The following is a 25206-nucleotide window of genomic DNA, read 5'->3' as shown; positions in this document are numbered from 1 at the left end:
CAGTTTAACAAGCTGTAGAGTTATGTTACCAGTTTAACAAGCTGTAGAGTTATATTACCAGTTTTAACAAGCTGTAGAGTTATGTTACCAGTTTAACAAGCTGTAGATAGATACCTTCAAGATGCAAGAGGCCTTCATCGAGAAACTAAAGATGAAGAACTTGAAGATAACAGTGAGTTATGTTACCAGTTTAACAAGCTGTAGAGTTATGTTACCAGTTTAACAAGCTGTAGAGTTATATTACCAGTTTTAACAAGCTGTAGAGTTATATTACCAGTTTAACAAGCTGTAGATAGATACCTTCAAGATGCAAGAGGCCTTCATCGAGAAACTAAAGATGAAGAACTTGAAGATAACAGTGAGTTATGTTACCAGTTTAACAAGCTGTAGAGTTATATTACCAGTTTTAACAAGCTGTAGAGTTATGTTACCAGTTTAACAAGCTGTAGAGTTATATTACCAGTTTTAACAAGCTGTAGAGTTATATTACCAGTTTAACAAGCTGTAGATAGATACCTTCAAGATGCAAGAGGCCTTCATCGAGAAACTAAAGATGAAGAACTTGAAGATAACAGTGAGTTATGTTACCAGTTTAACAAGCTGTAGAGTTATATTACCAGTTTTAACAAGCTGTAGAGTTATGTTACCAGTTTAACAAGCTGTAGAGTTATATTACCAGTTTTAACAAGCTGTAGAGTTATGTTACCAGTTTAACAAGCTGTAGATAGATACCTTCAAGATGCAAGAGGCCTTCATCGAGAAACTAAAGATGAAGAACTTGAAGATAACAGTGAGTTATATGACCAGTTTTAACAAGCTGTAGAGTTATGTTACCAGTTTAACAAGCTGTAGAGTTATATTACCAGTTTTAACAAGCTGTAGAGTTATATTACCAGTTTAACAAGCTGTAGATAGATACCTTCAAGATGCAAGAGGCCTTCATCGAGAAACTAAAGATGAAGAACTTGAAGATAACAGTGAGTTATGTTACCAGTTTAACAAGCTGTAGAGTTATATTACCAGTTTTAACAAGCTGTAGAGTTATGTTACCAGTTTAACAAGCTGTAGAGTTATATTACCAGTTTTAACAAGCTGTAGAGTTATGTTACCAGTTTAACAAGCTGTAGATAGATACCTTCAAGATGCAAGAGGCCTTCATCGAGAAACTAAAGATGAAGAACTTGAAGATAACAGTGAGTTATGTTACCAGTTTAACAAGCTGTAGAGTTATGTTACCAGTTTAACAAGCTGTAGAGTTATATTACCAGTTTTAACAAGCTGTAGAGTTATATTACCAGTTTAACAAGCTGTAGATAGATACCTTCAAGATGCAAGAGGCCTTCATCGAGAAACTAAAGATGAAGAACTTGAAGATAACAGTGAGTTATGTTACCAGTTTAACAAGCTGTAGAGTTATATTACCAGTTTTAACAAGCTGTAGAGTTATGTTACCAGTTTAACAAGCTGTAGAGTTATATTACCAGTTTTAACAAGCTGTAGAGTTATGTTACCAGTTTAACAAGCTGTAGATAGATACCTTCAAGATGCAAGAGGCCTTCATCGAGAAACTAAAGATGAAGAACTTGAAGATAACAGTGAGTTATGTTACCAGTTTAACAAGCTGTAGAGTTATATTACCAGTTTAACAAGCTGTCGAGTTATGTTACCAGTTTAACAAGCTGTCGAGTTATGTTACCAGTTTAACAAGCTGTCGAGTTATATTACCAGTTTTAACAAGCTGTAGAGTTATATTACCAGTTTAACAAGCTGTAGAGTTATATTACCAGTTTTAACAAGCTGTCGAGTTATGTTACCAGTTTAACAAGGTGTAGAGTTATATTACCAGTTTAACAAGCTGTAGAGTTATATGACCAGTTTAACAAGCTGTAGAGTTATATTACCAGTTTAACAAGCTGTAGAGTTATATGACCAGTTTAACAAGCTGTAGAGTTATATGACCAGTTTAACAAGCTGTAGAGTTATATTACCAGTTTAACAAGCTGTAGAGTTATATTACCAGTTTAACAAGCTGTAGAGTTATGTTACCAGTTTAACAAGCTGTAGAGTTATATTACCAGTTTAACAAGCTGTCGAGTTATGTTACCAGTTTAACAAGCTGTCGAGTTATGTTACCAGTTTAACAAGCTGTCGAGTTATATTACCAGTTTTAACAAGCTGTAGAGTTATATGACCAGTTTAACAAGCTGTAGAGTTATATTACCAGTTTAACAAGCTGTAGAGTTATATGACCAGTTTAACAAGCTGTAGAGTTATATGACCAGTTTAACAAGCTGTAGGCCTTTTCACACTGCATGTTCTTAGGCCAAGGATAGTTTAGCCTCCTTTTGTTGTTCTTGTAAAATACATATTATCTTTATTAGAGGGTTTTAAAACCAAACGTAAGTATAATCATGTCTCTGTGGGCTTGAAACTAAGATGAGTTTACCTGCTCAGGATTTCAAAGTCTATTATCATAGCTTTGTTACAAGGCATTATATAGGCTAAGGCCTCTATTTTAACAAATCTAACACACTGGTCAATCTAAGCACAGAGGGTAGCGCTAGGTTCAGGGGTGTGTCTGAAATATTTTTGCTATTTTCACTATCACAATTATCGTGGGGCACTTGCTTAGCGTTGGCGTGAAAGGGCTGTGTTTTGATGAATAAACAAGTTGTGGGTGTGTCGAGGCTTGGCCCCTCACTGGCCAATCAGAACGTGCTCCATTGGTGAAATATGTGGTTGCTTCAAGTTGAGTATTTATTATTATGTAATTGATGTATTACATTGGAATCAACTCAAATTCCAATCTTAGTCAGTTATAGTTTGTTAAATGGCTTACAGAAACGAAATAACAAAATGACCTATCTTTGCTAAAATACTTCAACTTGAACACATTTGCAGTCCACATATTTCTAACTAATTGCACGGCTTCAGTAGCATTCACACTGATGTAGGGGCTAGGCCTACTGTAAATTACATTATGGCTGAGCATGGACATGCCAAACATTGTCAATAAGCAAGACTAAATTCATTATTGATAAGGCCTAAAAAGAGAACAAATTCTAAACAAAACGAAACAACTAGTTTAAAATAAGCTATGTCACACTTACAGGCGCCATCATTTCACTCCCTGGGCATATAATATTAAAACAATGCAGACTAGGGAGGGTTTTACGCACGTCCAAACTTTTCACAGTAGCTGGACAAAGATCCAATATAAAGAGTAAGGGAGAACGTCCTCTCACCGTTATACTGTTTTATGAACATAATCGAAACCATCTTACAGATCAGATCGCATTCAAACATCTGCAGAAGTTGCAATGCATGCTCGCCACAGACGTTGTAACCATAAAACCAGGAAGGTGAATCCTTCTAATAACGTTGTTTTTTCGATTGATTTTACTACAACCAATCAGTTTTTTTTTAAACAACCACAACAATAAATACATGTAAAATGTAATGATGTCATAAAACCTCCAGGATAAAAAGACATGCATTGTTGTTGAACCAGCCTTCATTATAGTAGACCTGAGGGAGGGCTTGTTGTTGAACCAGCCTTCATTATAGTAGACCTGAGGGAGGGCTTGTTGTTGAACCAGCCTTCATTATAGTAGACCTGAGGGAGGGCTTGGGTTGTTGTTGAACCAGCCTTCATTATAGTAGACCTGAGGGAGGGCTTGTTGTTGAACCAGCCTTCATTATAGTAGACCTGAGGGAGGGCTTGTTGTTGAACCAGCCTTCATTATAGTAGACCTGAGGGAGGGCTTGTTGTTGAACCAGCCTTCATTATAGTAGACCTGAGGGAGGGCTTGTTGTTGAACCAGCCTTCATTATAGTAGACCTGAGGGAGGGCTTGTTGTTGAACCAGCCTTCATTATAGTAGATATATGGGCAGTGCGCGTCACGGCTGGATAGGCTGCGTTTTCGCTGTCAAAATTCATGACGTAACCTACTGCGTTACAGCTAAAACCAAATATCCATATCAGCGGTACCTGAAATTAGCACTTTGGATCATGTTTCTAAGGACACACCTAAAATATTTCCACCCCTACCATCTGAGCACAAGCAAAGTAAATTGCCAAACCTGGCGTTTAGTTTTTACATGACGAAATTGAAAACGAACCTGTGTTTAACATTAGCGCCAGCCGAAAACAGAGCCCTCATACATGCTATACAAGTACTAAAGCATTATACCTGCATCATTTAAGTAGTAGTTTAACAAGTACTAAAGCATTATACCTGCATCATTTAAGTAGTAGTTTAACAAGTACTAAAGCATTATACCTGCATCATTTAAGTAGTAGTTTAACAAGTACTAAAGCATTATACCTGCAGGATCTAAGTAGTAGTTTAACAAGTACTACCCAATTGTGCTTTCTCTAGATGAGTTTGACAAAAAAATACTGTAATTGTATTGCTTGTATTTCTGTGTTATTAATATTGCTTGTATTTCTGTGTTAATAATATTGAGTTTGACAAAAAAAATACTCTAATAATATTGTTGTATTTCTGTGTTATTAATATTGCTTGTATTTCTGTGTTAATAATATTGAGTTTGACAAAAAAAAATCTGTAATAATATTGCTTGTATTTCTGTGTTATTAATATTGCTTGTATTTCTGTGTTATTAACATTGCTTGTATTTCTGGTGTTAGAAAATTGTAGACGACACTGTGGTCTTTTATGGGATCCAAGCCCCAAGGGAAGTCTTTGAGAAGTACATGTATCTACTGAAGGTGTCTGATGCCTGCAACTGGAGCAAACAGCAAGGAACTGTCCCTCTTTCCACCAGGTAAGGCCCCCCCCGTGGGAATCGAACCCACAACCCTGGCGTTGCAAGCGCCATGCTCTACCAACTGAGCTACAGGGGGACAGCACACACGCATGCAGAGACACACACACTCACACGGTCTGATGACTCAACGTATTAGCATGACAAACATTCTAAAAAGGAATCATCCCATGTACATAAACAGATACTCAGTCTTTGTCAGCCATCTTAAAATATCTTCTTTATTTCAGGATCCGGATTGTTCACTATATGCTGAATCATGTCTTCCTCGATACAGGAGGTGAGTAGTGCTCTTCCCTCACCCACGCCAATCCTCCCTCCCCCTCTCTCTCTCTCTCTCTCTCTCTCTCTCTCTCTCTCTCTCTCTCTCTCTCTCTCTCTCTCTCTCTCTCTCTCTCTCTCTCTCTCTCTCTCTCTCTCTCTCTCTCTCTCTCTCTCTCTCTCTCTCTCTCTCTCACACACACACACACACGTTACACTGGACCCTTCCTAATGTTCCCCTCCTCCTTCTCATCTGTCCATTCTTACAGAGAACCTGTGGGAACTCATGAAGAAGAAAGTGTTTGAAGCAAAGTTCTGCCTGCACGAGGTAAAGACAGTAGTCTGCTGCTCTGGTCAAAAGTAGTGCACAATGTAGGGAATAGGGTGCCATTTGGGATACAACCTGTGTCTCTATGGTGTGTGTGGATCTCTTCCTGACGCTGAACAGCATGGTTCAGGTAGACAGTAGACACACCCATGAGGAAATGGGGTCATGTAGTGTCCATAGATAGAAAAGTACCTGGATTTACTGCCAGAATGAGAGTCCATTTATATGAAATGTTATGTACTGTAGTATAGCATTGTATAACAGAGTTTAATCAAAGGGTATGATAAGTAAATAGACAATGTGCCTGGCTGGCAGTGAAATGTTTATACAGTATCTTTCATTACAAATGTCATCCTGTGTCCACATTTTACATTTACGTCATTTAGCAGACGCTCTTAGTAGATGCGAGCGGAGGAGCACACAGACAACTTATTGTGAAAAAGGAAAGCATACCTGTGAGGGAGAGTCTACCCTACACCCTGTACCCTACACACTATACCCTATACCCTATACCCTATACCCTATACCCTTTTCCCTGTACCCTATACCCTTTACCCTATACCCTATACCATATACCCCATACCCTATACCATATACACTATACCCTATACCCTACACCCTGTACCCTACACCCTGTACCCTACACCCTAAACCCTATACCCTGTACCCTGTACCCTATTCCCTACACCCTGTACCCTATTCCCTGTACCCTACACCCTATACCCTGTACCCTACACCCTATACCCTGTACCCTATTCCCTACACCCTGTACCCTATTCCCTTTACCCTACACCCTATTCCCTGTACCCTACACCCTATACCCTGTACCCTAAACCCTATACCCTGTACCCTACACCCTATTCCCTGTACCCTACACCCTATATAGTGTCTCTGGTCAATATAGGGAATAGGGTGCCATTTTGGATGCACACTATACACTACCCAAGTGTCTGGGTTTATCTGATTGAAAATACGTTTCTGTGTCAAGGTGATGTGAGTGAATGGCTGCCATAAAGACTCCTAAAGGTCAAAGCGATGTGAGTGAATGGCTGCCATAAAGACTCCTAAAGGTCAAAGCGATGTGAGTGAATGGCTGCCATAAAGACTCCTAAAGGTCAAAGTGATGTGAGTGAATGGCTGCCATAAAGACTCACAAAGGTCAAAGTGATGTGAGTGAATGGCTGCTATAAAGACTCCTAAAGGTCAAAGTGATGTGCGTGAATGGCTGCCATAAAGACTCCTAAAGGTCAAAGCGATGTGAGTGAATGGCTGCCGTAAAGACTCCTAAAGGTCAAAGTGATGTGAATGAATGGCTGCCATAAAGACTCCTAAAGGTCAAAGTGATGTGCGTGAATGGCTGCCATAAAGACTCCTAAAGGTCAAAGCGATGTGAGTGAATGGCTGCCGTAAAGACTCCTAAAGGTCAAAGTGATGTGAATGAATGGCTGCCATAAAGACTCCTAAAGGTCAAAGTGATGTGAGTGAATGGCTGCCGTAAAGACTCCTAAAGGTCAAAGTGATGTGAATGAATGGCTGCCATAAAGACTCCTAAAGGTCAAAGTGATGTGAGTGAATGGCTGCCATAAAGACTCCTAAAGGTCAAAGTGATGTGAGTGAATGGCTGCCGTAAAGACTCCTAAAGGTCAAAGTGATGTGAATGAATGGCTGCCATAAAGACTCCTAAAGGTCAAAGTGATGTGAGTGAATGGCTGCTATAAAGACTCCTAAAGGTCAAAGTGATGTGAGTGAATGGCTGCCGTAAAGACTCCTAAAGGTCAAAGCGATGTCATTGTTTTCCTCTGTTTCTCTGAGAGACTACTGAGCCACCCTCAATTAAACATAGTGAGGTGATTATTTTCTGTCTGACGGCACCTCTTCTGTTCTTGTTAACTGACATTTGCATGAATGCGTGCACGCACACACACTCAACACACACACTCACACACACACACTGAGTATCTGTTTGTCCAAGTGATGATTCATTTTTGAAGATGTTAAAACATTTCTCATGCTAATACATTGAGTCATCTGTGTGTGTGTGTGTGTGTGTGTGTGTGTGTGTATATATGTATGCTCCAGTCCCTGACTCTGTGCTTGTGCTTTCAGAGGAAGAATCAGAAGGAACTGAGGAAGAGTTGGGCCAGATGGACTGCCTGTCTCCAGGGCCAACCCATCAGTGATGTTAGGTTAGTTAGGATCACCACCCGTGTTTCTGCCTGTCTCCAGGGCCAACCCATCAGTGTTAGGTTAGTTAGGCTCACCACCCGTGTTGTTGCCTGTCTCCAGGGCCAACCCATCAGGGATGTTAGGTTAGTTAGGGACACCACCCGTGTTTCTGCCTGTCTCCAGGGCCAACCCATCAGGGATGTTAGGTTAGTTAGGGACACCACCCGTGTTTCTGCCTGTCTCCAGGGCCAACCCATCAGGGATGTTAGGTTAGTTAGGCCCACCACCCGTGTTCTGCCTGTCTCCAGGGCCAACCCATCAGTGATAGGTTAGTTAGTTCCACCACCCGTGTTTCTGCCTGTCTCCAGGGCCAACCCATCAGGGATAGGTTAGTTAGGCTCACCACCCGTGTTTATGCCTGTCTCCAGGGCCAACCCATCAGTGATAGGTTAGTTAGGCTCACCACCCGTGTTGTTGCCTGTCTCCAGGGCCAACCCATCAGTGATGTTAGGTTAGTTAGGCTCACCACCCGTGTTTCTGCCTGTCTCCAGGGCCAACCCATCAGGGATGATAGGTTAGTTAGGCTCACCACCCGTGTTTCTGCCTGTCTCCAGGGCCAACCCATCAGGGATGTTAGGTTAGTTAGGCTCACCACCCGTGTTGTTGCCTGTCTCCAGGGCCAACCCATCAGTGATGTTAGGTTAGTTAGGCTCACCACCCGTGTTTCTGCCTGTCTCCAGGGCCAACCCATCAGTGATGTTAGGTTAGTTAGGCTCACCACCCGTGTTTCTGCCTGTCTCCAGGGCCAACCCATCAGGGATGTTAGGTTAGTTAGGCCCACCACCCGTGTTTCTGCCTGTCTCCAGGGCCAACCCATCAGTGATAGGTTAGTTAGGCCCACCACCCGTGTTTCTGCCTGTCTCCAGGGCCAACCCATCAGTGATAGGTTAGTTAGGCCTACCACCCGTGTTTCTGCCTGTCTCCAGGGCCAACCCATCAGGGATAGGTTAGTTAGGCTCACCACCCATGTTTCTGCCTGTCTCCAGGGCCAACCCATCAGGGATGTTAGGTTAGTTAGGCTCACCACCCGTGTTGTTGCCTGTCTCCAGGGCCAACCCATCAGTGATAGGTTAGTTAGGCCCACCACCCGTGTTTCTGCCTGTCTCCAGGGCCAACCCATCAGGGATAGGTTAGTTAGGATCACCACCCATGTTTCTGCCTGTCTCCAGGGCCAACCCATCAGTGTTAGGTTAGTTAGGCTCACCACCCGTGTTGTTGCCTGTCTCCAGGGCCAACCCATCAGGGATGTTAGGTTAGTTAGGCTCACCACCCGTGTTTCTGCCTGTCTCCAGGGCCAACCCATCAGGGATGTTAGGTTAGTTAGGCTCACCACCCGTGTTGTTGCCTGTCTCCAGGGCCAACCCATCAGTGATGTTAGGTTAGTTAGGCTCACCACCCGTGTTTCTGCCTGTCTCCAGGGCCAACCCATCAGTGTTAGGTTAGTTAGGCTCACCACCCGTGTTTCTGCCTGTCTCCAGGGCCAACCCATCAGGGATGTTAGGTTAGTTAGGGCCACCACCCGTGTTTCCTCTTCTTTCTTTAGCACAAGGGACCCGGAAAGCTACGGTTCTTCCTCCGTGGAGGACTGTCTGCATTAAACAAGCACTGTATATCTGAATAAATCAACTAACCATCTGAGGGATCTGTTTGCAACATTTCTGTCTTACTAAAAACAGCCAAGTCCTATTGAATGACCTACAGTGCATTCGGAAAGTATTCAGACCCCTTGACTTTTTCAAAATGTTGTTACGTTACAGCCTTATTCTAAAATGTCTTAAAATGTTTGTTTTTTCTTTATCAATCTACACACAATACCCCATAATGACAAAGCAAAAACAGGTTTTTAGAAATTTTAGCAAATGTATAAATAAAATAAAATAATGATATCACATTTACATAAGTATTCAGACCCTTTACTCAGTACTTTGTTAAAGAACCCTTGGCAGCGATTACAGCCTTTTGTCTTCTTAATTATGACGCTACAAACTTGCCACACCTGTATTTGGGGAGTTTCTCCCATTCTTTTCTGCAAATCCTCTCAAGCTCTGTCAGGTTGGATGGGGAGCGTCGCTGCACAGCTATTTTCAGGTCTCTCCAGATATGTTAGATTGGGTTAAAGTCCGGGCTCTGGCTGGGCCACTAAAGGACATTCAGAGACTTGTCCCGAAACCACTTCTGCGTTGTCTTGGCTGTGTGCTTAGGGTCGTTGTCCTGTTGGAAGGTGAACCTTCGCCCCAGTCTGAGGTCCTGAGCGCTCTGGAGCAGATTTTCATCAAGGATCTCTCTGTACTTTGCTCCGTTCATCTTTGCCTCGATCATGACTAGTCTCCCAGTCCCTGCCTCTGAAAAACATCCCCACAGCATGATGCTGCAACCACAACGCTTCACCGTAGGGATGGTGCCAGGTTTCCTCCAGACCTGACGCTTGGCATTCAGGCCAAAGAGTTCAGTCTTGGTTTCATCAGACCAGAGAATCTTGTTTTTCATGGTCTGAGAGCCCTTTAGGTACCTTTTGGCAAACTCCAAGCGGGCTGTCATGTGCCTTTTACTGAGGAGTGGCTTCCGTCTGGCCACTATACCATAAAGGCCTGATTGATGGAGTGCTGCACAGATGGTTGTCCTTCTGGAAGGTTCTCCCATCTCCACAGAGTTCCTCTGGAGCTCTGTCAGAGTGACCATCGGGTTCTTGGTCACCTCCCTGACCAAAGCCCTTCTCCCCCGATTGCTCAGTTTGGCCGGGCAGCCAGCTCTAGGAAGAGTCTTGGTGGTTCCAAACTTCTTCCATTTAAGAATGATGGAGTCCACTGTGTTCTTGGGGACCTTCAATGCTGTAGACATTTTTTGTTACCCTTTCCCAGATCTGTGCCTCGACACAATCCTGTCTCGGAGCTATACGGACAATTCCTTCGACCTCATGGATAGTTTTTTGCTCTGACATGCACTGTCAACTGTTGGACTTTACATAGACAGGTGTGTGCATTTCCAAATCATGTCCAATCAATTGAATATACCACAGGTGGACTCCAATCAAGTTGTAGAAACATCTCAACGATGATCAATGGAAACAGGATGCACCCGAGCTCAATTTCGAGTCTCATAGTAAAGGGTCTGAATACTTATGTAAATAAGGTATTTCTGTATTTAATTTTTAATACATTTGCAAAAAGATTTTATAAACCTGCTTTTGCTTTGTCATTATGGGGTATTCTGTGTAGATTGAGGGGAAAAAAAGAATATAACGTAACAAAATGTGGAAAAAGGGAAGAGGTCTGAATTCTTTCTGAATGCACATTGGCGGAAATTACTTTGGGGCGAAGGTGTATTGGTTTAGGTTCAGACTGAACATGTGTTTTTAGAGAAGCAATGTTCTATTCAAGGCTGTATGGAACTATTATGGAGAAAAAGCAGTCCCTCCAGGATTTTGCAATTCTGCTATACATTTTTTGTGTGCAAAATCAACAATTTCCCACATATTATGCTAGGGCTTGCAAATTTGACCAATCACTTCACTATTACTTCACTATGTCTGTCTTTATCTTGTCACCTGTCTGTCTATATCTGTCTTTATCTTGTCACCTGTCTGTCTTTATCTGTCTTTATCTTGTCACCTGTCTGTCTTTATCTTGACACCTGTCTGTCTTTATCTTGTCACCTGTCTGTCTTTATCTTGACACCTGTCTGTCTTTATCTTGACACCTGTCTGTCTTTAACTTGTCACCTGTCTGTCTTTATCTGTCTTTATCTTGACACCTGTCTGTCTTTATCTGTCTTTATCTTGTCACCTGTCTGTCTTTATCTGTCTTTATCTTGTCACCTGTCTGTCTTTATCTGTCTTTATCTTGTCACCTGTCTGTCTTTATCTGTCTTTATCTTGTCACCTGTCTGTCTTTATCTTGTCACCTGTCTGTCTTTATCTGTCTTTATCTGTCTTTATCTTGTCACCTGTCTGTCTTTATCTTGTCACCTGTCTGTCTTTATCTTGACACCTGTCTGTCTTTATCTGTCTTTATCTTGTCACCTGTCTGTCTTTATCTTGACATCTGTCTGTCTTTAGCTGTCTTTATCTTGACACCTGTCTGTCTTTATCTGTCTTTATCTGTCTTTATCTGTCTTTATCTGTCTTTATATGTCTTTATCTTGTCACCTGTCTGTCTTTATCTGTCTTTATCTTGTCACCTGTCTGTCTTTATATGTCTTTATCTTGTCACCTGTCTGTCTTTATCTGTCTTTATCTTGTCACCTGTCTGTCTTTATCTGTCTTTATCTTGACACATGTCTGTCTTTATCTGTCTTCATCTTGTCACCTGTCTGTCTTTATCTGTCTTTATCATGACACCTGTCTGTCTTTATCTGTCTTTATCTTGACACCTGTCTGTCTTTATCTTGTCACCTGTCTGTCTTTATCTGTCTTTATCTGTCTTTATCTTGACACCTGTCTGTCTTTATCATGACACCTGTCTGTCTTTATCTGTCTTTATCTGTCTTTATCTTGTCACCTGTCTGTCTTTATCTTGACACCTGTCTGTCTTTATCTGGCTTTATCATGACACCTGTCTGTCTTTATCTGTCTTTATCTTGTCACCTGTCTGTCTTTATCTGTCTTTATCTTGTCACCTGTCTGTCTTTATCTGTCTTTATCTTGTCACCTGTCTGTCTTTATCTGTCTTTATCTTGTCACCTGTCTGTCTTTATCTGTCTTTATCTTGTCACCTGTCTGTCTTTATCTGTCTTTATCTTGTCACCTGTCTGTCTTTATCTGTCTTTATCTTGTCACCTGTCTGTCTTTATCTGTCTTTATCTTGTCACCTGTCTGTCTTTATCTGTCTTTATCTTGTCACCTGTCTGTCTTTATCTGTCTTTATCTTGTCACCTGTCTGTCTTTATCTGTCTTTATCTTGTCACCTGTCTGTCTTTATCTGTCTTTATCTTGTCACCTGTCTGTCTTTATCTGTCTTCATCTTGACACCTGTCTGTCTTTATCTGTCTTTATCTTGTCACCTGTCTGTCTTTATCTGTCTTTATCTTGTCACCTGTCTGTCTTTATCTGTCTTTATCTTGTCACCTGTCTGTCTTTATCTGTCTTCATCTTGACACCTGTCTGTCTTTATCTGTCTTTATCTTGACACCTGTCTGTCTTTATCATGACACCTGTCTGTCTTTATCTGTCTTTATCTGTCTTTATCTTGTCACCTGTCTGTCTTTATCTTGACACCTGTCTGTCTTTATCTGGCTTTATCATGACACCTGTCTGTCTTTATCTGTCTTTATCTTGTCACCTGTCTGTCTTTATCTGTCTTTATCTTGTCACCTGTCTGTCTTTATCTGTCTTTATCTTGTCACCTGTCTGTCTTTATCTGTCTTTATCTTGTCACCTGTCTGTCTTTATCTGTCTTTATCTTGTCACCTGTCTGTCTTTATCTGTCTTTATCTTGTCACCTGTCTGTCTTTATCTGTCTTTATCTTGTCACCTGTCTGTCTTTATCTGTCTTTATCTTGTCACCTGTCTGTCTTTATCTGTCTTTATCTTGTCACCTGTCTGTCTTTATCTGTCTTTATCTTGTCACCTGTCTGTCTTTATCTGTCTTTATCTTGTCACCTGTCTGTCTTTATCTGTCTTTATCTTGTCACCTGTCTGTCTTTATCTGTCTTCATCTTGACACCTGTCTGTCTTTATCTGTCTTTATCTTGTCACCTGTCTGTCTTTATCTGTCTTTATCTTGTCACCTGTCTGTCTTTATCTGTCTTTATCTTGTCACCTGTCTGTCTTTATCTGTCTTTATCTTGTCACCTGTCTGTCTTTATCTTGTCACCTGTCTGTCTTTATCTGTCTTCATCTTGACACCTGTCTGTCTTTATCTGTCTTTATCTTGTCACCTGTCTGTCTTTATCTGTCTTTATCTTGTCACCTGTCTGTCTTTATCTGTCTTTATCTTGTCACCTGTCTGTCTTTATCTGTCTTTATCTTGTCACCTGTCAGGAGTTACTTTGGAGAGAAGGTGGCGCTGTACTACCTGTGGCTGGGTTGGTACACCTGTCTGTTGATCCCTGCTGCTGTGTTGGGGGTCATTGTGTTCCTCTACGGACTGGCTTTCTTCAACACCTCACCACTCATGTGAGTGTGAGTGTGTGTGTGTATGTGTGTGTATGTGTGTGTATGCGGACTGTGTGTGTGTATAAAGACTATGAGTGTGTGTGTGTGTGTATGCGGACTGTGTATGTGGACTGTGTGTGTGTATGCGGACTGTGTGTGTGTGTGTGTGTATGCGGACTGTGTGTGTGTGTGTGTGTGTATGCGGACTGTGTGTGTGTGTGTGTGTGTGTATGCGGACTGTGTGTGTGTGTGTCTGTGTGTGTCTGTGTGTATGCGGACTGTGTGTGTGTGTGTATGCGGACTGTGTGTGTGTGTGTGTGTCTGTGTGTGTCTGTGTATATGCGGACTGTGTGTGTCTGTGTGTATGCGGACTGTGTGTGTCTGTGTGTATGCGGACTGTGTGTGTCTGTGTGTATGCGGACTGTGTGTGTCTGTGTATGCGGACTGTCTGTGTGTGTGTATGCAGACTGTGTGTGTGTATGCGGACTGTGTGTGTGTGTGTGTGTGTATGCGGACTGTGTGTGTCTGTGTGTATGCGGACTGTGTGTGTGTGTATGCGGACTGTGTGTATGCGGACTGTGTGTGTCTGTGTGTATGCGGACTGTGTGTGTGTGTCTGTGTGTGTGTGTGTGTATGCGGACTGTGTGTGTCTGTGTGTATGCGGACTGTGTGTGTCTGTGTATGCGGACTGTCTGTGTGTGTGTATGCAGACTGTGTGTGTATGCGGACTGTGTGTGTGTGTGTGTGTCTGTGTGTATGCGGACTGTGTGTGTCTGTGTGTATGCGGACTGTGTGTGTGTGTGTGCGGACTGTGTGTATGCGGACTGTGTGTGTCTGTGTGTATGCGGACTGTGTGTGTGTGTGTGTGTGTGTGTCTGTGTGTGTCTGTGTGTATGCGGACTGTGTGTGTGTGTGTGTATGCGGACTGTGTGTGTGCGGACTGTGTGTATGCAGACTGTGTGTGTCTGTGTGTATGCGGACTGTGTGTGTCTGTGTGTATGCGGACTGTGTGTGTCTGTGTGTATGCGGACTGTGTGTGTCTGTGTGTATGCGGACTGTGTGTGTGTGTGTGTGTGTGTGTGTGTCTGTGTGTGTCTGTGTGTATGCGGACTGTGTGTGTGTGTGTGTGTCTGTGTGTGTCTGTGTGTATGCGGACTGTGTGTGTCTGTGTGTGTCTGTGTGTATGCGGACTGTGTGTGCGTGTGCGGACTGTGTGTGTGCGGACTGTGTGTGTCTGTGTAATATTACTATGTGATAACCTGTATCAAGGTATCAACCTGGTTAATAATGTTTTTCTTGTAGAAAGGAGGTGTGTGAGTCTAAGACAATAATGTGTCCGCTATGTGACAAGAGATGCAAAGTGTGGCTACTCAGCGATACCTGCCTCTACGCCAAGGTACGCACTCACTCATTCACTCATCACTCATTCATTCACTCACTCACTCACTCACTCGTTAGTTCTTTTTTTTTTTTTTTTTTTTTGGAAAAACAATAAAACCCGATAAGTATCAATACAAAGCATTGCCATGGTAAAATCATAACATACACTCAGTGGTCAGTTTATTAGATATACCCATCTAGTACCGGGTCGGACCCCCCTTTGCTTCCAGAACAGCCTGAATTGTTCAGGGCATGGATTCTTTTATTTTTTGAGGGGGATGTAATTTTCCCCCAATTTCGTGAAATCCAATTGGTAGTTATGATCTTGTCTCAACGCTGCAACTCCCCATTGAGGCGAAGGTCGATACATGCGTCCCCCGAAACGTGACCCGCCAGGCCGCGCTGCTTCTTAACACACTGCTCGCTTAACGCCGAAGCACCAATGTGTAGGAGGAAACACAGTTCGACTGACAACTGAAGTCAGCTTGCAGGCGCCCCGCCCACCACAAGGAGACGCTGGGCCAATTGTGCGCCGCCCCTGGGGCTCCCGGTCACAGCCGTCTGTAACACAGTCTGGAATCCCCAGGCTGTAGGATGCAGTGCCTTAGACCGCTGAGCCACTCGGGAGGCTTCCCAGCATGGATTCTAAAAGGTGTCGGAAACGTTCCACAGGGATGTTGGTCCATGCTGACGCGATGGCAGCACGCGGTTGCTGCATAATTGGACAGCGGTACATTCATGCACCACCAGCCTGTACTTTTGACACCAGGCAGGATGGGTCCATGAACTCATGCTGCTTACGCCAAATCCTGACTCTGCCATCAGCATGACGCAACAGGAACTGGTATTTGTCGGAACAGGCAATGTTTTTCCACTCCTCAGTTGTCCACTGTTGGTGATGGCCTGCCCACTGGAGCCGCTTCTTGTTTTTAGCTGATAGGAGTGGAACCCGGTGTGGTCGTCTGGTGCAATAGCCCATCTGTGACAAGGATCGACAAGTTGTGTGTTCCGAGATGCCGTTCTGCACACCACTGTTGTACTGCGCCGTTATTTGCCTGTTTGTGGTCCGCCTGTTAGCTTGCATGGTTTTTGCCATTCTCCTTCGACCTCTCATCAACGAGCTGTTTTCACTCACAGGACTGCTGCTGACTGGATGTTTTTTGTTTGTCACACTGTTCTCTGTAAACCCTAGTCACTGTCGTGCGTGAAAAGCCCCGGAGGGCGTTTCTGAGATACTGGAACCGGCGCGCCTGGCACCGACGATCATACCAGGGTCAAAGCCGCTTAGGTCACTAGCTTTGCCCAATCTAACATTCAATCGAACAGTAACTGAATGCCTCGATGCCTGTCTGCCTGCTTTATATAGCAAGCCACAGCCACCTGACTCACTGTCTGTAGGAGCGAACCATTTTCATGAACGGGGTGGTGAACAGGGTGGTGTTCCTAATAAACTGCCATGGATATTACAGGAGCTAGAGTAATGTTGAAATGTTGCAAAAACATACAAAAAAAAAGAAGAAAAAAAACTCAACTGAAAGCTGTTGGCAGGGGTTGATCTGAAACTAAGTGGTTCTAGCACAGTGGCTTAAGGGAAGAATTCTGTGGTTACACAATACAACTTAGAAATGTGTAGTCTTCTACTAAATAAGGCCACTCAGGTTTTTGTGAATGCAATTGTGGGCTGTGAACTAACAGGCAGACTACTGCATTATACTATTACTACTATTGCATTATACTTTTACTACTACTGCATTATACTACTACTACTGCATTATACTATTACTACTATTGCATTATACTTTTACTACTACTGCATTATACTACTACTACTGCACTATACTATTACTATTACTGCATTATACTATTACTACTACTACCGCATTATACTATTACTACTACTGCATTATACTATTACTACTACTGCATTATACTATTACTACTACTGCAGTATACTATAACTACTACTGCAGTATACTATAACTATTACTGCATTATACTATTACTACTACTGCAGTATACTTTTACTACTACTGCATTATACTATTACTACTACTGCAGTATACTATTACTACTACTGCAGTATACTATTACTACGTCAAGCATTATACTATTTCTACTTCAAGCATTATACTATTACTACTACTGCAGTATACAATTACTATTATATCATTACTACTACTGCACTATACTATTACTACTACTACTGCATTATACTATTACTACTACTGCGGTATACTATTACTACTATTGCAGTATACTATTACAACTACTGCAGTATACTTGTACTACTACTGCAGTATACTATTACTACTTCTACATTATAATATTACTACTACTGCAGTATACTATTACTACTACTGCAGTATAATATAACCACTACTGCTGTATACTATTACTACTACTGCAGTATACTAGTACTACTACTGCATTATACTATTACTACAACTGCAGTATACTATTACTACTACTGCAGTATACTATTACTACTTCAAGCATTATACTATTACTACTTCAAGCACTATACTATTACTACTACTGCAGTATACTATTACTACTACTGCAGTATACTATTACTATTATATTATTACTACTACTGCAGTATACTATTACCACTACTGCATTATGCTATTACTACTACTGCAGTATACTATTACTACTACTGCATTATACTATTACTACTACTGCAGTATACTTTTACTACTACTGCACTATACTATTACTACTACTACTGCATTATACTATTACTACTACTACTGCATTATACTATTACTACTACTGCATTATACCATTACTACTACTGCAGTATACTATTACTACTATTGCAGTATACTATTACAACTACTGCGGTATACTTTTAATACTACTGCAGTATACTATTACTACTTCTGCATTATACTATTACTACTTCTGCATTATACTATTACTACTACTACTGCATTATACTATTACTACTACTACTGCATTATACTATTACTACTACTGCATTATACTATTACTACTACTGCAGTATACTATTACTACTATTGCAGTATACTATTACAACTACTGCAGTATACTTTTACTACTACTGCAGTATACTATTACTACTCCTGCATTATAATATTACTACTACTGCAGTATACTATTACTACTTTCTGCATTATACTATTACTACTACTGCAGTATACTATTACTACTTCAAGCATTATACTATTACTACTACTGCAGTATACTATTACTACTTCAAGCATTATACTATTACTACTTCAAGCATTATACTATTACTACTACTGCAGTATACTATTACTACTACTGCAGTATACTATTACTACTACTGCATTATGCTATTACTACTACTGCAGTATACTATTCTACTACTGCATTATACTATTCATACTACTGCATTATACTATTACTACTACTGCAGTATACTATTACTACTACTGCAGTATACTATTACTACTACTGCATTATACTATTACTACTACTGCAGTATATTATTACTACTTCAAGCATTATACTATTACTACTTCAAGCATTATACTATTACTACTACTGCAGTACACTATTACTACTACCGCATTATACTATTACTACTACTGCATTATACTATTACTACTACTGCAGTATAGTATTACTACTACTGCATTATACTATTAATACTACTGCAGTATTATTTTACTACTTCTGCATTATACTATTACTACTACTGCATTATACTATTACTACTACTGCAGTATACTATTACTACTACTGCATTATACTATTACTACTACTGCATTATACTATTACTACTACTGCAGTATTCTATTACTACTTCTGCATTATACTTTTACTACTACTGCATTATCTTGAAATCCGCATATGTGCTGCCACTCCATAAGGATGAGGAAACACATGATCTGGACAACTATCGCCCCATTTCAAGACAACCTTGTTTAGCTAAGATTATTGAATCCTTGGTTAATGTACAACTTTGTAACTTTTTATCTGATCGTTGTATTTTTTATATAAACCAATCAGGGTTTAGGCCTGGGCATAGTGCTACCACGGCAACCACGCTAGTTGTTAAAGATTTTGTCAATGCCTTGGATGCTAAAAAGAGCTGTGCTGCCTTGTTTATTGACCTGCCAAAGGCGTTCGACACTGTTGATCTGTTTTGCTGAAGACGTTATCTAGAGTAGGCCTGGGATATACAGCCTGTTTATGGTTTCAGAATGATCTTAGCCACACAACTCAGGCCATCTTGACAGACGGGGTTAGATCTGAATTTCTTGAGATTCTAAAAGGTGTTCCTCAGGGTTCTATTTTGGGTCCATTATTGTTCATATTAATGACAGAGGAAACACTGTTAATACTTGTAACATTCATCTCTATGCAGATGACACAGTTTTGTATTCCTGTGCCACCTCAGTGCAGCAGGCCATTCGTGAACTTCAGCATGACTTTGATTAAAAATTGACAGATAATTAATTAAGTGTTAAATACAAGTAAAACCAAGCTCATGCTGTTCTCTAGGTCACGAAATGTTGACCCCGAGGACCTGCATATTTCCGCTACAAATGGAGCCCAAATTGAGATTGTTTCTCAATATAAGTACCTGGGTGTCTGGCTTGATGACAAGTTATATATATATATATATATATATATGTATGTTGTTTTATTAGTCTGTTTTTATTATAATGGATACAGGGATCTCTTGGGAAATAGATTGTGTATCTCAATGTGACTCCCTGTTTAAATAAAGGTTAAATACAAATAAATAGAAATTATACTATTGGTAGTACTGCAGTATACTATTACTACTACTGCAGTATACTATTACTACTACTACTAATACTACTACTACTACTACTGTATTGTACTATTACTACTACTGCAGTATACTATTACTACTACTACTAATACTACTACTGTATTATACTATTACTACTACTACTACTACTACTACTGTATTATACTATTACTACTACTACTACTACTACTACTGCATTATACTACTACTACTACTACTACTACTACTGTATTATACTAATACTACTACTGCCTTATACTATTACTACTACTACTGCATTATACTATTACTATTTCTACTACTGCAGTATACTATTGGTAGTACTATTACAGCAAACATAATGGTCAGAGAAGTAATAGTCAAAACGTGACATAGACTGACCAGGTTAATCCAGGTGAAAGATATGATCCCTTGTTGACGTCACCAGGTATCCCCTTTTCCCTTTTTCCCCATCACTTGAGATATCTTGGTAGAAATTATAAGTATATGACAAGCAGCAAGAATGTGATCAAATCAAAGTTTATTGGTTGCGTACAGAGTTCAGCAGATGTTATAGCGTGTGCAGTGAAATGCTTGTGTTACTGATTCGAATCAGAGCGCCGGAGGGGAGCAACGTGAGGAGATGTGACAAGATGTCATATTAATTTGTATTTACATCAAGTATTTACAGCCTTTTCATCATAATTCATGATAAATGTTATAAAATATTGACCACAGTAAAAGTCATAAGGGGTTAAATGGTATTTACTAAAGGCAGTGACTGGCATCGCTGTTTTTGGTCTGAAGTCGGTCCCACGGTTGAACTGATTGATGGTGGGTGTGTTCTTGTGTTCTCTCTGGCCCCATTGGTCTATGCCCTGGAGGCCTGGCCAATAGTCTCTCACTGGGCAGTGCTTAAAGAGTTGTAATCAGCAGGCAGTTTGATTGGCCAGACCTTGCCATTAGGTGGGCCGAACATCAAAACTCCATGATAGTGACCTGGAACTGACCGCTCATGACTTCAGAGATCTCTATGAGGAATGGCGAGTGGTTGCCGTAGTGTTCAATTATGTTGTTATCCATATTGGCGAAAAATCCCTCTTTTGCATGTCTTGTAGATGTTTCCCAATGGTGTCCTCTTGTAGGCCATACATTTCAGAAATCACTTGTCTCAGACCTTTCAGAGTTGGGGTGTTGAGCATGAGCGCATCAAACACCTCCTCAGAATCTGTTCTCACGTACAGGAGTGCTCTCTGCTGCACCTCCCATCTGGCCTGCTTGCTTGGAGGTGGGCTACCACTGCTCTGGTCCACTCTATCAGGGTACAGTCTCTTCAGGGAGGTCCTTTCAATCTCCTCCATTGTTGTGGGGGGGTGCAAGGCCGCAGGGCTGCATCTCTGGGATGAAGAGGACAGGGCTGGTGACGTGGTCCTCCAGGGTCTTGAGAAGGTGATGTCGTGGAGCTGGTGACGTGGTCCTCCAGGGTCTTGAGAAGGTGCTGTCATGGAGCTGGTGACGTGGTCCTCCAGGGTCTTGAGAAGGTGATGTCATGGAGCTGGTGACGTGGTCCTCCAGGGTCTTGAGAAGGTGATGTCGTGGAGCTGGTGACGTGGTCCTCCAGGGTCTTGAGAAGGTGATGTCGTGGAGCTGGTGACGTGGTCCTCCAGGGTCTTGAGAAGGTGATGTCGTGGAGCTGGTGACGTGGTCCTCCAGGGTCTTGAGAAGGTGCTGTCGTGGAGCTGGTGACGTGGTCCTCCAGGGTCTTGAGAAGGTGCTGTCGTGGAGCTGGTGACGTGGTCCTCCAGGGTCTTGAGAAGGTGCTGTCGTGGAGCTGGTGACGTGGTCCTCCAGGGGTCTTGAGAAGGTGCTGTCGTGGAGCTGGTGACGTGGTCCTCCAGGGTCTTGAGAAGGTGCTGTCGTGGAGCTGGTGACGTGGTCCTCCAGGGTCTTGAGAAGGTGATGTCATGGAGCTGGACACTACTGACTTTGTTGTTGATGACCTGCTTTTCGGAGTTGTCGGCACTGGAGGTGAGAGTTTTGGGGGAGAGAGGAGGGGGAGATGGGCAAAAGCTTGATGTTCAGGTCCAGCGCCTCCTGGGGGTGGCTGGAGGAAATTGTCTCAGACAGCAGCTTTATGATGTTGTAGGGTGTCTCCAGGGAGGCCAGCTCAGGCGAGGAGCCACTCAGTCCTCTGTAATGACTTGTACATACTGCTGCCTCGCATGCATGCAACCATTTTCTGTTCTTTGGGTGTGTCTTGCACTGGTATGGAGATAGTGGTAAGGTTGTCCTCAGTGTCGGGTCTGGGTTTGGTGAGTAGGTTGTCCGGGTAAGATCGTCCTCAGTGTCGGGTCTGGATTTGGTGAGTAGGTTGTCCGGGTAAGATCGTCCTCAGTGTTGGGTCTGGGTTTGGTGAGTAGGTTGTCCGGGTAAGGTCGTCCTCTGTGTTGGGTCCGGGTAAGATCGTCCTCTGTGTTGGGTCCGGGTAAGATCGTCCTCTGTGTTGGGTCTGTGTAGGCCCAGGAGTCCATGATGTAGTTACTGTAGCGCTAGTAGTTGAAGTACTCGTTCTGAAGGACCAATTCCCAGAGTCTCAATTTCTTTGGTCATGACTCCTTTCCAAGACAGCAGAGGTTCCTTTTGGGTAAAGTATCCTACTAGTGAGTGTGTAGAGTCCGTCTTAGCAGAGAGAAGAAGCAGACGTCCCGCTGAGTGAGCCTGTTCCATTCTGGTCCTTGCCGGCTCCCCACATTTATTTTCCTGCCGACAGGTAGCTTCCTGATTGGCCAAGGGCTCTGAACACAGGTGCCTGATAGAGCAGGTGTAGAGGGGTTAACTGTTTCAGTGCTGGTGAGAAACCAGGTGTGAGTGGTGGGTACCTAACAGGACAATCCTGGGCAGTGTTTCACACATCTCATTAGGAGTTAAAGACAAGAATGAGATTGGTTTCTGCAAGGTGTGAAAGGCTTCTTATTTTGAGTGAGAAACCAAATATAGTTTGCGGGCTTTAAAATGGTTTATATAATTCAGTATCATTATTCTGTCTCTCTGGGTCTACAGTGTTTAGAAAATTCAATTGGTGGTTTTGGTGCACTTATTTGCTGGGATCAGTGTTTGTAATTGTTGTTGGCAAAACTATTTGATGAGAGTTGTAGCTGAGGACTTTGGATAGGTTTTGAAAGTATTTTGATCCTTTGCATATGAAATTATCCACACAGAATAAAGATTATAATATAAAGTCTCTATAAAGAAACAAATACCATATTAATTATTTCAAATTTAGATACCGGTAGATTACATTTTAATTTATTTAATGAGCAGGAGTTAATTTATCCAATATTTTTCATAAAACATTTGCTGTTTAATGTTTTAAGAAGTAATTAGGATTTGTTATGGTTTGGATTTGTCACGATCGTTAGACGGAGTAGACCAAGGCGCAGCGTTGAAGGCAAACATATTTATTTAAAGAGAGTAAACACTCGAACAAAACAACAAACGATACGTGCAGTCCTACGGTACAAACCAAAAGGAACAAACCAACTGGAACAAGATCCCACAACTAATGTGGGAAAACAGCCTCTATAAGTATGGCTCCCAATCAGAGACAACCAGCAACAGCTGACACTCGTTGCCTCTGATTGGGAACCACTCTGGCCAACACAGAAATACAATACATAGAATATACACAACTAGACACTCAAACACAGCATACAAACACAATGAATCTACACACCCTGGCTCAACATATAGAGTCCCCAGAGCCAGGGTGTGACAGTACCCCCCCCAAAGGCGCGGACTGCGACCGCGCCTTAACCTGAACCAAACAGGGGAGGGCTGGGTGGGCATTCCTCCTCGGAGGCGGTTCCGGCTCCGGGCTTGCCCACCACCCTCCAATAATCCCCCCGTAGCGCCCCTGGTCCGGTCTGGCCCCGCTGGCTGGAGCTGGACTGGACATCGTAGAAGCGGATCGCTTCAGCTCCGGTGTGGAGCAGCTGACCGGTACCTGACCAGGCACCGGTGACCCAGGCACGGGTTGTGCCGGACTTACGATGCACACCCCTGGCCTGGTGCGTGGAGCAGGGACGGGCCGGACCGGGCTGACGATGCGCACCCCTGGCTTGGTGCGTGGAGCAGCTACGGGCCGGACCGGGCTGACGATGCGCACCCCCTGGCTTGGTGCGTGGAACAGGAACGGGCCGGACCGGGCTGACGACTCGCACCCCTGGCTTTGTGCGTGGAGAGAAAACGGGCCGGACCGGGCTGACGACTCGCACCCCTGGCTTGGTGCGTGGAACAGGAACGGGCCGGAACGGGCTGACGATGCGCACCCCTGGCTTGGTGCGTGGAGCAGGAACGGGCCGGACCGGGCTGACGACTCGCACCCCTGGCTTGGTGCGTGGAGCAGGAACGGGCCGGACCGGGCTGGCGACGCACACCGTAGGCTTGGTGCGAGTGGCAGGAATAGGCCGGGCCGGGCTGGCGACGCGCACCGTAGGCTTGGTGCGAGGGGCAGGAACAGGCCGGGCCGGGCTGGCGACGCGCACCGTAGGCTTGGTGCGAGGGGCAGGAACAGGCCGGGCCGGGCTGGCGACGCACACCGTAGGCTTGGTGCGAGTGGCAGGAACAGGCCGGGCCGGGCTGGCGATGCGCACCGTAGGCTTGGTGCGAGGAGCAGGAATAGGCCAGGCCGGGCTGGCGACGCGCACCGTAGGCTTGGTGCGAGGGGCAGGAACAGGCCGGGCCGGGCTGGCGACGCGCACCGTAGGCTTGGTGCGAGTGGCAGGAACGGGCCTTACCGGGCTGACGACTCGCACCGTAGGCTTGGTGCGAGGAGCAGGAACAGGCCGGGCCGGGCTGGCGACGCGCACCATAGGCTTGGTGCGAGGAGCAGGAACAGGCCGGGCTGGCGACGCGAACCGTAGGCTTGGTGCGAGGAACAGGAACAGGCCGGACCGTACTGGGAACACACACCACTGGCCTTAAACGGGGATCAGGAACGGGCCGGACCGGACTGGCAATACACCTCAGTACCTCTCGCCGTGCCTCTACAACTTCCCTTCCCTCCTCTCACCAATGGCTCCCCGTAACCCGGTGGCCTTCTCTCCTCGTCTCCCATTTCGCCCTGTGGCAGCCTCCTGCTGCCCAGTCGCCCATGCCGTGTGCCCCCCTAAAAAATGTCTGGGGTTGCCTCTCGTCCGTCCGACGACGACACTGTTGACGCCGTTGCTCCTCTCTCGCCAGGGCCTTAATCTTAGCCCATGGCCCTTTGCCCCCGAGCATGTCCTCCCAGGACCACGATTTGCCCACCTGGGCCATCGCCAACCTCTCCAGCTCCTTTCCCGGCGCTTCCTCCCATGTCCATGCCGCCTGCTCCT

The 25206-nt window shown here is 43.6% G+C and overlaps 1 protein-coding gene and 1 non-coding gene across 2 annotated transcripts in view; one reads left to right on the top strand and one right to left on the bottom strand.

Annotated features, from left to right (window-relative positions):
* Positions 1 to 4798: 4798 nt before the first annotated feature.
* Positions 4799 to 4871, bottom strand: trnaa-ugc. Its single transcript has one exon. It is a non-coding gene; the product is annotated as a tRNA-Ala (tRNA).
* A 156-nt stretch (positions 4872 to 5027) lies between these two features.
* The window catches only part of LOC121539994 (anoctamin-9), a 32675-nt gene continuing 12496 nt past the window's right edge, over positions 5028 to 25206 (top strand). The window contains exons 1-5 of the mRNA XM_041848646.2: positions 5028 to 5072; positions 5323 to 5381; positions 7488 to 7567; positions 13585 to 13719; positions 15001 to 15094. Coding sequence (XP_041704580.1) covers positions 5042 to 5072; positions 5323 to 5381; positions 7488 to 7567; positions 13585 to 13719; positions 15001 to 15094 — 399 coding nt within the window. The 5' untranslated portion in view covers positions 5028 to 5041. The remainder of the gene's footprint in view (positions 5073 to 5322; positions 5382 to 7487; positions 7568 to 13584; positions 13720 to 15000; positions 15095 to 25206) is intronic.

The sequence above is a fragment of the Coregonus clupeaformis genome, chromosome 26 (assembly GCF_020615455.1).
Source record: "Coregonus clupeaformis isolate EN_2021a chromosome 26, ASM2061545v1, whole genome shotgun sequence".
In the NCBI taxonomy this organism is placed as follows: Eukaryota; Metazoa; Chordata; class Actinopteri; order Salmoniformes; family Salmonidae; genus Coregonus; species Coregonus clupeaformis.
Note: the sequence above shows the minus strand (reverse complement) of the source record. Positions and strands in the feature narration are given on the sequence as shown.